Source organism: Nestor notabilis, unplaced genomic scaffold, assembly GCF_000696875.1.
Source record: "Nestor notabilis isolate BGI_N333 unplaced genomic scaffold, ASM69687v1 scaffold4659, whole genome shotgun sequence".
In the NCBI taxonomy this organism is placed as follows: domain Eukaryota; kingdom Metazoa; phylum Chordata; class Aves; order Psittaciformes; family Psittacidae; genus Nestor; species Nestor notabilis.
In genome coordinates this window covers 46,712-58,457 of record NW_009944912.1, presented here as the reverse complement: position 1 = coordinate 58,457, position 11,746 = coordinate 46,712, and the positions used below count along the sequence as shown (strand labels likewise).

General features: G+C 46.4%; 1 protein-coding gene across 1 annotated transcript; it reads left to right on the top strand.

Moving 5' to 3' along the window:
- Positions 1 to 505: 505 nt before the first annotated feature.
- On the top strand, positions 506 to 11,450 carry LOC104412044 (protein FAM115C-like). Its single transcript, XM_010022638.1, has 7 exons — positions 506 to 1,122; positions 2,670 to 3,640; positions 5,187 to 5,281; positions 6,297 to 6,510; positions 7,357 to 7,596; positions 9,422 to 9,759; positions 11,205 to 11,450. The coding sequence occupies exons 1-7, from the start codon at positions 506 to 508 to the stop codon at positions 11,448 to 11,450; spliced, it is 2,721 nt and encodes a 906-aa protein (XP_010020940.1).
- The last annotated feature ends 296 nt before the right edge of the window (positions 11,451 to 11,746 follow it).

Here is an 11,746-nt window from a genome sequence, read left to right as displayed (position 1 = left end):
TCCCACTCACAGCACCTCCTAATACTAAGCAATGGCTTATAGTGCCTAGTCAGAGGTACAACTTTGGAATACCATCTTGCAGCAACCGTGTGCAGCTCAGTACATACCCTGTTAGGATTTAAAATGTGAGCTGCGTGTTTGAATTATGCAATGTGTTGTGTTTATAAGGTCTTTTAACTTCCTGGCTATTTCCATGTAAACCACCTCTATCAAGCAATTCCTAGTAGACTTCCTGGAGCCTCTGGCACTCTCCCGCTCCATATAAGTTGTTAATTTAAATTGTAAAGAGCGTGATAACAAAGTCAAGCAATCAAACAAAAAGAATTCAAATCTCTGGAAAAGTTGTGCCCACAAAGGCAGTTCCAGTAAATGATTGCCATGTGTTTGGAGTTCCTGCTAGACAACAAAGAAATTACTCTCCAGGGTTGTTACAGCTGTTTGTGACTGCAGAGCCATACTGTAATGAATGTTTGTCTTCTCTCCACCAGGTAGGTGTGACCTGAAGATGAAGCCCTCTGCCACCTATGAGATGTTAGTAGATGGCGTTGGGCCCTGGGACTTCACTGGCAGTTTTGTTCCTTGTGAATTGCTACTTGTTGGAGAGGATGCCTATCCTGTGCTTGTGAGCTCTAAGAAGCAGGTTCTGATTGCCGTTTCACAGTACGGGAAGGGCCGGATGGTGGTTGTTTCCCATGAAGGAATCTTGAAGGACTCCAAGTTTTTCCAGTTCCTCACGAATGCTGTGGAGTGGCTCAAGCCTTCCCCCGAGGCCCTGGTTGGGGTCCATCCTCATTTGGACTCCCTCTCCCAGATGCTACTCAGGGCTGGCACCAAAGTACAGGTTGGGGCAGAGCTTAGTCCCTCCCTGGGAGTGTTCTGTATGGAGGCCTATGACTGCACGCAGGTGAAAGACCTGGTTGGCTTTTTAAAGGGAGGTGGAGGGCTGCTCCTTGGTGGCCAGGCCTGCCACTGGGCTAGTCAACATGGCAAGGAGAAGGTGCTCTTTGAATTCCCTGGGAACCAGGTGACCAGCGTGGCTGGTGTGTACTTCACAGGAAATGCTGTGGAGAAAGGCATCTTCAAAGTTGCCAAGAAAATTCCCAAGATCCCATTAATTGTCCCGTAAGTATCTGAATTGCTCTCTGTTTAAACAGCTGATTAGCTTATGCAGGTGAGGTGTTTATAGAAGTCGCTTGAGGTGAGAAATGAGGATGGTGGTGAATGCTGGTTCTTTAATAGCCAGGATGGGATACAATCGTTGTCTTCCAGTGGAAGGGGAATCTCCCCACTGACTGCAATCACAAAGTAAGGTGTCTTTGCTTCCAGGACAGCTGGGCCAGGCCTGGGGAATTCATTGAAGGGGAAGGAAAAGAGGAGAGGCATCTTTTAGAGCAGACTGCCTAACAAAGTGTGTCTGAGTGCAACACAGAACAACATGGGGACAGGAGGAGGTACTCCTCTCTCTCTCCCCACATGTGTGTACAGGTTCAGGGCAAGTTTCCCACAGTTCAAAACCAGGTTGGAGATGGAGCACGAGGCTAGCCCTCTGGGCCAGGCTGTGGCTGGCAGCTGCTAAACCTGTTTAGCCTGTTACTTGCAGAAATTCACCTTCTGCAAGTGAAACCTGGGGCTGGCAAATAGCTGAGGAGGTGGGCTGGGTGCCACCTCTCTTCTCAGCTCCTGACACAGGCTGTGGGCAGGAAACCTCCGTGCTTCCAGTGTGTCTGAGGCAGGTGCTGTGCCATATGCCTGGGTACATACTGTATGTGACAAAGGGTCTCAGTTAAGTAATAACCAGTGGAAAGCTGCAGATTTAATTCCTGTCCTATGGACACACAGAAGGGCAGCATTGTTTATTCTTACTGCGTTGGCTGCAATGGCCGCGTAACAACAGATTCTTTCCAGGTGTTGGTGCAAAACCATGTTTGGAAGAACCAGGCGAAAGTGTAAACAAAGCAAATTAAAGTCATTCAACAAGTTTTTCTCCACAGTGACATATAGGAGTCATTTGGAAATAGCAGAGAGGGCCTTACACAGTATAATGTCCTTGTATTTTGGAGGCCAACTAATGGTAATGTGAGGATTATGTGTTACGGTCCTGATTCAACTTCTAGTCACTTGTTATTTCTCAACCTGTGTGTCTGCCTGTCCATCTTGCCCATCTGGCCTAGCTATCCTTTGTTCAATTCTCAGTAGTGGCAGAGGATGGGAGAAGACACAGAGAAATCTTTTGGGCTTGCCTAGTTCATAATGACTAGGGTAGGGTAAATGGAGAAAGTTTCTGTTACAGGGGATAACAGAACGATGAGATAAATGATGTGCCAGTTCCCACATCATTTGCAGTTTAAGCAATGCGGAAGGTCTTCTGATTTTTTAGTTTCTGCAGTGTATTTAGATTGTCAAGCTGCTCTTTGGAGGTCTCAAAACTTTGTTTCGACCTCTTCTTTCCCTCCGTTTTTTTAAATGAGTGCTGTGATCCTTACAGCTTTGCTTGGCTGCAAAATCTGAGGCTTTAAAAAGGGAAAAATGAGGTACTGGTGATTTTTTTTTTTAAAGAATTGATAACATGATGTACTAGGATCAAGTAATAAGAATGAGATGGACAAGGCGGCCTTTTGTGCAAAAGATTCTGAGGCTGTGGCTAATCTGGACCTCTCTTGGTTCTGCAGGCACCAGGCCAACCTCAGCCGCGATGCTGAGTTTCTCTTGAACGGTGTGTTGGAGCTGGATTTGGTGACAGGGGGCATACCCTCCATCTTACTGGTGCACGGCGTGCTCTGCTTCCCGCTCTGCCTGGACAGCTCGCACCGCTGCCTCTTAGCTGCGGGACACTATGGCCGAGGCCGTGTTGTGGTGGCAAGCCATGAGAGCCAGCTGTTCTCCCCAAAGCTGGCCAGATTCCTGCGCAATGCTGTCTGCTGGCTGGATGCTGGGAGAAAGGGGCTGGTGGGTGTGGATGCCAGCCTGAAGAAGCTGTGTAGCCTCCTCGCTCAGGAAGAGGTGAAGTCGCAGGTGTCACAGCTGACCGGCGACATCAGCGTGTACTGCTGCTCTTCTCACAGCATCAGGGAGGCGGACAGGGTTCACGCTTTCGTGGCAGAGGGAGGTGGCCTACTGATCGGGGGCCAGGCATGGTACTGGGCTTCCCAGAACTGCGGCAAAGCCGCTGTGGCACAATATCCTGGCAACAAAACCCTGAATCGCTTTGGGCTGAGCATCCTGGGGCAGAGCACCAAGGCAGCTAAGCACCTGCCCCTGGCGCCTGGGGACCACTACCACTTCCGCAAGGCACTCGCTCTTTTCAGCAGGCATGTAGACCAGCATGAGGAGGTCAAGGCCCCCGTGAAGGACTGGCTGCAAAGGCTAGCACAAGACTGCGCTGCCTTTCTGCACATCCCAGCCCACGACTGCCCTGCGTACGCCTCGCTCCACCGCATCCTGACCAAAGTGCTTCAGAGAAGTGGGATCCCACAGGTCAGCAGGCACTGCCCTGTCAAAAGCAACTCCAAAGAGGCAGTCCTTCTCTGCATGGCCACTGAGCTGTCCTTAACCATGACAGACGGTGCAGCCCTAGTGCAGAAATCTCCTGCTGGGGTCTGTGCCCTCCCCGTCACTGTGGAAATCGATGGCACAAACCCAGGTGAGGAGTATATCTCACTTCCTTCTGAGGCACCTTGTGGTGGGGATTGGTGGGGTGCCTGTCCTCAGTGTCCCTGTGCCTGCATACATCTGAACAGGAGCACAGATAAGCAATTTCACTATAGACTTGGAGGAGGCTGTCCTCTGTGTAGTGGCAGACAGGCTCCTTATGTGACCAGCCCTGATTTCAGCACTCTGAAACACCCCTTCTTCTGCGGCAGAAGAACCACCCAACAGGTGCCTCAGGGTAGTTGCACAGCACAATGGCTTTGGGGAGAAGGCTCCCTAGAGAAACCCTGGTCTCTACGCTGCAGGTTGTTGTTGCCATAGTTGTGCTGATACAACCGTCCATGGGGCCATCCTATGAAGAGGTAGGAGTTAGGAACAACAGGTTTGGTTTTTATCTTGATAATTGCAGAGTTACAGCACAGTCTCACAGCTTGTGTTAGCACAGTTGATGGAGTGAAGGTCTGGTTTTGGGGGTGAAAATGAGGCTGAATGTATTGGATTGAGCACAGTGTTTTTGACCAGAGATATTCAGAGTTTGTGTCATTTCACATAAACCAAACCGAAAGAAATGCTAGGAAACCTTGAACACCGTTTCAGAACTGCCCTTGGTGCAAATGCAGCAAAACTGAAAAAAATTGGTGGTACATTGTGATATGGACTAATTTGCACTTTTCCTTGGATTAGGTTTTGCTTGACAAAACTGGTCCTGCCTTCTTAGAGGGCAGGAAAGGATGTCAGTTGGGTGCTTTTTGACAGTTCAGCTCTTTTTAGGACTTTTGCTGTTTGCATTAAAATAGGCTTGAGTAAATTTTACATCAGAATTAGGGAGTGGATTTTGCCCGGTCAGTGCAATAGAGATGAATCGGTTTTGTCCAGTGTATTGCAAATGTTTACAGAGATCTATGCAGAGGAGGCTTGCATTTCCATGTGAAGACTGTCTAAAACCACCCTAAATTGTAGTGGTATGGTGGGGTACCCGTTTTACAGTTACACTTAGCATAGCACAGTCCTTTTAGGCTTTCTCATAACTTCAGGCAGCTAGAAATGGAAATTCCTGGTGCTGGACCAGTCAGTAAGGAAATATGCAATGCCACTGTCAGTCTGTTATTTAGGAAATGCTTTGTGACCAGTACAACTTCAGACATGTTTAATACCACCACAATATGCACCTTTTGTGAGGGCTTTAAGGTAAGAGGGTGAGAACGGAGGAAATGTAGGGGTTTTGGTTTGGTTTTTTTAATGATTATTATTATTTTTAAAAGATACTAGTAAACACACTTAAGCTTTGCATTTACAGTTCAGGTTTGGGTGGGCCTGTTTGCTGGTGGTGTGATGATCTTGTTCACACTGGTACCCTATTGCTTTAAAAAGCTGTATTTCTGACAGATTGGTAGAACGTGAGACAGTTCTGTGAGCGCAGAGCAAGCGAAAATAAAATGATTGAAGTGTCTTCTGTTGTAGCTTGAAATCTCCAGAATCTGTAATGTCAGGCCAAGGAAGTGCTTGTCTATTTAAGATTATGTTCTCTTGCCTTCTAGGTAAGACAGCCTGGAGGAGTACGGGACTCTACATCCCCGAAGGGCACACCGCAGTTATAGCATTCCCTTGCCTGGTGGTGGGTGCTGGTCTGAAGGTAAGCTGTCTCTAATTTGGCTTCTGTTTACACTGATGTATTTGTCAGGTGAACATTCAAAAATAGCACCAAGAAGGGTTTTCTCACTGGTTTTGCTGCCTTTTCAGTCATTTCCTACTGCTGCCACTCTGTGGCACTTTCTATGAATTGGCCTAATTTTTCACCTTGTTTGCCACTTTCCTCTTGTGTTCCTCTTATTTCTGTGTGCTGGCAGGATAAGTGAGTGTGACTGCTGCCTGAAGGCAGCTATATTGGGTTTTTTGTTGTTGCTGTGCAAAGAGAACTTACCAAGGTGATTTTCAGGGCCAAGATAAATACTTGCGTCCTTCTATGGATCAAATTTAGTTCAGTCTCTCCAGATCTCTCATAAGGTGCTTTCACAGTGCTATTTCACTATTGCTATGTAGATGTGTCCAGATCAGCTACAAACTAGTTACTTGGGATCTTGTTCTCTGCCAAGAACAAGCAGATAAATGCTTACCTGCTTGGATATTTTTTGCAGTGAGCTCCCTGCAGCTGACATGCAAAATAGACTCAAGTCTGATTTCTCTCTGTTTCTCTACAGCCACATGCTGTCTGATTTACTGAATGAGGACCAAAGATGAGGCACAATAAAAGAAGCCAGCAGTGATCACATCTCTCCAACTCATATGTTACAGGATGTGACTTTGGTGCTGGTGAAGGGTGAAGGAATTAGCAATGCAAGTACAACGCAACGACAGATGTCACTGCAGTACCCTGAACTGCTGGTGAAGGATGTAGTTGGGCCAGTAATAATGGGAGTATAGCTGTAAGACTGAGATAGGGATAGCACTAAGCTTCACCAGGTTTTTTTCACTGCACTGCTTTTGGTCACCACAGGCTGAAAACTTGCACTAGGCTGGAAGGCTGCTTATGTGTGTGTGTGTGCCCTGCAGGAACAGTGCTGCAGCAGATGACTCAAGGTGTTGTGGTCAGTCTGCCAAGTCACACTTGGAGGCCTTTGACCAGCTGTTCCTACCCTCCTGTTTGCCAGGTTCAGATTGGGTGTCACACGGATGACCTCTCCCATGCCACAGAGCTGAAACGGGCCCCAGTGGTAATACGCGCGTGTGATGTTGCCAGCCAGAAACAGACTGTTTCCTGCCTCTGGGGTGGCCTCATTTACATCGTAGTACCAGCAAGGAGCAACCTGGGAAAAGTGCCCATCACGGTGGAAGGGGCAGTCAGAGCTCCTTTCTTCAAGCTTGGTAGGTTTGTTTACCTTAAGTGCCTTTCTCCTTAGCGCTGTTCAAAGATGCTGCTGTCCTGATCCTGAAAGAAAGGATGATTCTGTGCTTAGGAATGTCTTAGAAATGCCTGGGTTTAGGAATACCCAGTATTAGTTTCCTTGCTTTGTTGTCCTCTGGGATTCCAGGACTTAGTCACATTGTGCCTGTTACATGGCAGGAGATGGGTGAAGGAGCTGTCACAAAATAGGCAGGGTTTGTCCAAAGCAACATTTCTTGGAGGTTGGAGTTGTCATTTCCGATGGAAACCATTGTGTTAGAGGGAGACAGGCTGACCCTCTGTCACAATAAAGCTTGCTTTACCCTCTGCCTGCTTTACTGTGCCCCCATATGGCCATTTCTAGTCCCTACAGTAAATCTCTGCTGAATTTCCCATGTTGCTGCCAGTGTCTCTTCCTGTACGCAGTTTCTTCTTGCTCTTCTGTCAAACTAAAGAAAACCAGGGTTGTTATATGGAGCAGCAAATCTCTGATGAAGAAGAAGAAACGAGGTCATCAAGAGACACTGGAGAAACGTGATGCTTCTTGTTCTCAGATGGAAAGCGGGGATCTGTTCTAGCTATGCTACTACTCTGTTATATACCAGTCCTCTTTTCTGTCTGTTTCCCATCCATTAAAGAGCCTGAGGAGACTTCTCAAGCCCAGGATAAGGATTAACTAGTTAACAGCCACTACTCCCAGTCATGCAACTAGCACATCCTGTTTTCCAAGAGAATTTCATGACTGATCTTTTTCTCCAGCTTGACCTCTGGGAGCATGCTCAAAAGTCAGAGCTGTGCTAAACCACTTTTCTGTGTTACTGATGTAGGGGAGACCTGTGAAAGCCAGTGGAAAGCCTGTATCCGGCACTACCCTGCTCCCTGGGCAGAACTGGCTGTTGAGAATCTCATCCTGACGGTGCCATCTGACAGCATCCGCCACATGGAAAACCCAAAGCCGCTGCTGACACTGTGGAATGAGATCATGGTGGCAATAAGCAAATTGGCAGCCATACCAACAAAATTCCCAAGGCCAGAGAGGATTGTAACAGACGTCCAGATCTCATGTGGTAGGTACCTTGCCATGTGGCCTTCTCAAGGACTAAGAGACAAGAGGCCGCTATCACCAATGTCTGTTCCTTCAAGGTTGTTTTGCAAAGCCCAGACCAGGGATATATGTAAGGTGTTAAATAACTGTGAGCCTTGCATAACTGTGAACTGTTTCATCAGGATGGAAACATGGTAAGGCAGGGTTTGAAAAATGTGTGGACCCTTTCAGATGCCTCCCACTCTGCCTGAGTGTTGTCTCATTCCGCTGTTCTTCTGCCTTGGTGTATTAAGAGGCAGAGCTGCTGACTACAGCATTATTGACTCGCGTATGGTTCTCATTCATTCTCCCCCTGAATGCACTACAGAGTCAGTACAGCTGGGAGACAGCAATCTGATTTCTGTTTTTCCCCTGCCTCAGCCACAGAACTGTTCTCAGGCATTCAGTGCCAACCCTTGAACCCATGTGTGCCTACCTGCTCCACAGGTGTTGGTGGTTACTGTGGGAAAAGCTTAGCCAGAAAAGATGTGTGCCTGAGATGATGGCAGTGGAGAAGTAGAACCAATATCACTGTCAAAGCTCATGAGTGTGTAGTTTTACAGCTGTTGCTCTGTCTGTCCCATCCACTCCCAGCTTTTCCAGTTCTGAACTGGGTGGATTTGATCTAGAGTCAAATTGTATGGTAGATGTGGAACTTTGTAATACAAGTTTTGTTCAGTTGTTTTTCAAAATAGACTGGATAAATTCATCATCCCACAATGAGACAAGGGCTTGGCATGAACCCTAATGTCCTAACCCTTTGCTAAGCCCCATGGAAAGAATTTGTTGCATATCTTGAGAGTGTTAAATTCTGCTATCTTGAGCAAATGCCAGTTCGAAAAATTATAGTCTGCAGACACAAATGGTTTCACTCACATTTTTGGACCTGATTTTTTTGGTGCCAGTGGCTGCTAAATACATGTATCCCTCTTACTAAAAAAAAGAGGGCGTTCAAGATCTTAAATGGTTGCTGCAGGAAGGGGATTGCCATTCGTGTTCTCCAACTTGCTTCATGTTATCTACAAGCTCAGTGTTGTAGATAAAGCCAGTTGTGTGGGCTCCCTGTGTAGTGAGTGTAAAGGGCTGCTTAATCCCCTGCTACAGTGGGTGTTTGAGTTCAGGTATGTGACTCTTGTATAAGGTTTTGGGAATCTTCAAGAAGTACAAATTAGGGATGAAGACACCAAGGAGACATAAATAAAATCCCTTGCAGTGCAAGATTCTTCCCTAGCATGATGCTAGGAAGTTGTTTATAGAGTAGCTGTCTGTGAGGTTAAGAGCAGGCTTAAACATGACCAGCTTTGCAGCCCTTAAGTATGACAAACTGTGACTTCCATGTGTCTCATCCACACTGCTGATTACTGGAGTGCAGACATGTAGTATCCACACTCTACATGGGAAGACTCAAGCTCTGCCAGGGTGCTGAACCACATTGCATGGTTGGATTGGCATCAACTGTGCTCAGTTTGTGAGAGTTCAGATGTATTGTGGGCAATAGTCAGGATTTTTCCTTCATCCTGAAATCTCAGCTTCAGTCCAACTGTGAGCATATGCTTGTGTAAAACTGTGCTTAACTGATAGTTCTAGTAGCACTACCTTTATACTGCTTATTTGACTATTTGTTAGGGTGAAACATAATATTTCTGTATCTCACAAAGGGAGAAAGTTTTCATGCATGGTAATACAGTGTGGTTAGTGAGATGAAGGAAAGGCACTAGAGAATTGAAAGGAAAATATGGAGTCATTTGTGTCTAAAAGGCACTGGGGTGAGCACTTACAATGTGTGTTGGTACCTGTCTTTCCTGCAGGCTGGATGCATGCTGGCTACCCCATCATGGGGCACCTAGATTCAGTGAAGGAGATGTTAGATATGAAGCATATGAAAACTACTGGTCTTTGGGGTCCTGTCCATGAGCTGGGACACAATCAACAGCAGCAAGGATGGGAGTTTCCTCCTCATACCACCGAGGCCACCTGCAACCTCTGGTCTGTCTATGTTCATGAGAAGGTGCTGGGGATTCCCAGGCATCAGGCCCATCAGGCACTGAAGTCACAGTGCCGGGAGGAAAGGATAAGAGAGTATTTGAAGAAAGGCGCTCCACTGAAGGACTGGAAGGTGTGGACTGCTCTGGAGACATACCTGCAGGTAACTGGGAAAAGCAGATGTATTAGCGCAGTCAGTGAAGCCTGTGTTGGGAGAATGTCTACAGCCTAGTGATTGTAGCTGTCATTTCTTGTGTTTGCTTACAGTCTGGGTTCGTGTTGGGTCCAGAAAGCACCTGAGAGCTTTATGTCAGAGTGTCTAATGCTGATGTCTCCTGAAAACCTTCCTTTGCCAGATCTGGGCTCAGCCGCTCAGGGAGACGGCTTAGTGCAATATACAAATCTTTCTTCCTGGGGCAGAAGCAGGAACTGTTCCTTGTCACACAGCATGGGAGAAGGATGATCAAACTTGGGCACAGCTCTTTAATCTGCTGCAGTTTTCCTGTGGGACATTTTGCTAGTCGGTAAAAGCCCCTTGGCGTTGTAAAGTGTCTAGAAGATCCAGGATTCTAGCAGTATCCTGGTGGGTTACATGGCTAGGCTTGTCTGCAAAACATACCAAAGAGCAGGGTGTTTGTATCAGCCATTGCTCTGAGTAGAGCCAGTGCAGTCCATCGAGCAGCAAAGGGGCAGGTTCTGTTTATCCTCCTGCACATGTAACTGGATCCCTCACTGTGGTCAAGACTAAATCATGAAGCCTGTCCTACATTAAAGTGCATTATCTTGAGCATGCAAGAGATTTTTCCCTTTCCCCTTTCCCTTAATCCTCACAGCAACTGCCTAGTCCAGAGCTAGTCTCAACACCAGGAGTTTTCATATCAATAGGGGATTATCAAAGATAGATAACATGCCTGTTTGTTCTGCCTAAAGTGTAAGTGCTAAACTGTTTAGCTGTTTCAGCCTGATGGAGGATTTGTGGAATGCAGTTTAGTGTCAATCTGTTTCGTATCAGAAAGTGAGATGTTAAGTCATGGCTTGGTAAAGAACTATGGACATTGAGTGGACATTCTGCATCCTGTCATGCTGTTACTCCAAGTCAGCTCTTCGTAGTAAGCTTATCTTGAGCAACAATGTAGATTGTTGTAACAGCAACAGCAGTTTTTCTATATGAATCCCTTTTGTTCCTATCTCTAGGCAAAACATGCCCTGCTCACAATCTCTTCTTCCTGTTTTCTAATTTCTCCTTATTCTCCCGCGCTTCTTATCTCTGTGTTTTCTGTTGGTGCCGCCTTTGATGCTTTTTCACTGCAGAAGCAGCTTGCTTCTGCCCAAAGCAGCAGCTTGTATAATAGGTTGCTGACATTTCTGGCTGCTCCCAATGCATCTTTTGTCTCTGTTTGTACCACTGTAATGGGAAGGTGTATTTTTCTGTAATCTAATGCTCTAAGTTACGCTCTGAAGCCTGAAAATTGGATACTTTCATCTAACAGTACGTTTATTCTAAAAAACACTGCAGAAACCTATGGAATTTTCTATTGCTTACAACATGGATATACTGCCAGTGAAATGAGAACTTCATTCTTTTTACAATATATTCTTCTCCATCAGTTGCAGGAAGGCTTTGGCTGGGACCCCTTCATCCATCTCTTCTCTGACTACCAGAAAATGTCCACTATCCCAAAAGACAACCCTTCTAAGATGAACTTGTGGGCACAGAAGTTTTCTCAGCAGGTGAATAAGAACTTGGCTCCATTTTTCATAGCCTGGGGATGGCCTATCAAGAAAGAGCTGTCTGTGGAACTCTCCTCTCTACCCACCTGGGAACAGGACCCAATGAGATCCTATAGACCATGAAGGGAAAAGATGTAAACCTTGATTCTCATAGTAGTTAGGGCGTATCTTTTTATACTTGTGTGTTGATAGCTCGTGACAGCATTCATGATAGCTCACTGGGTGCTTAGCTTTAGCTTCTTGCTGTCAATGGAGGTCAGCCGCAACAGAGATTCAGCTGAATCTTGTGTGTGGATCAGCAACGATCTAAGCCGTTTTCTGATGGGTTAATTGACACACAAACTTTGTTCTGGGTTTTTCACCTCAGGAGGAATGTAATTCTGAGTAGATTTAGTTCCTGCAGAACCTGTCTCTTATGA

Coding starts and splice junctions, on each gene's coding strand:
- LOC104412044 (XM_010022638.1), top strand. CDS start 506: ATGAAGCCCTCTGCCACCTATGAGATGTTAGTAGATGGCGTTGGGCCC. Junction 3,641..5,186: donor AATCGATGGCACAAACCCAG/GTGAGGAGTATA, acceptor CTTGCCTTCTAG/GTAAGACAGCCTGGAGGAGT. Junction 7,597..9,421: donor AGACGTCCAGATCTCATGTG/GTAGGTACCTTG, acceptor TCTTTCCTGCAG/GCTGGATGCATGCTGGCTAC.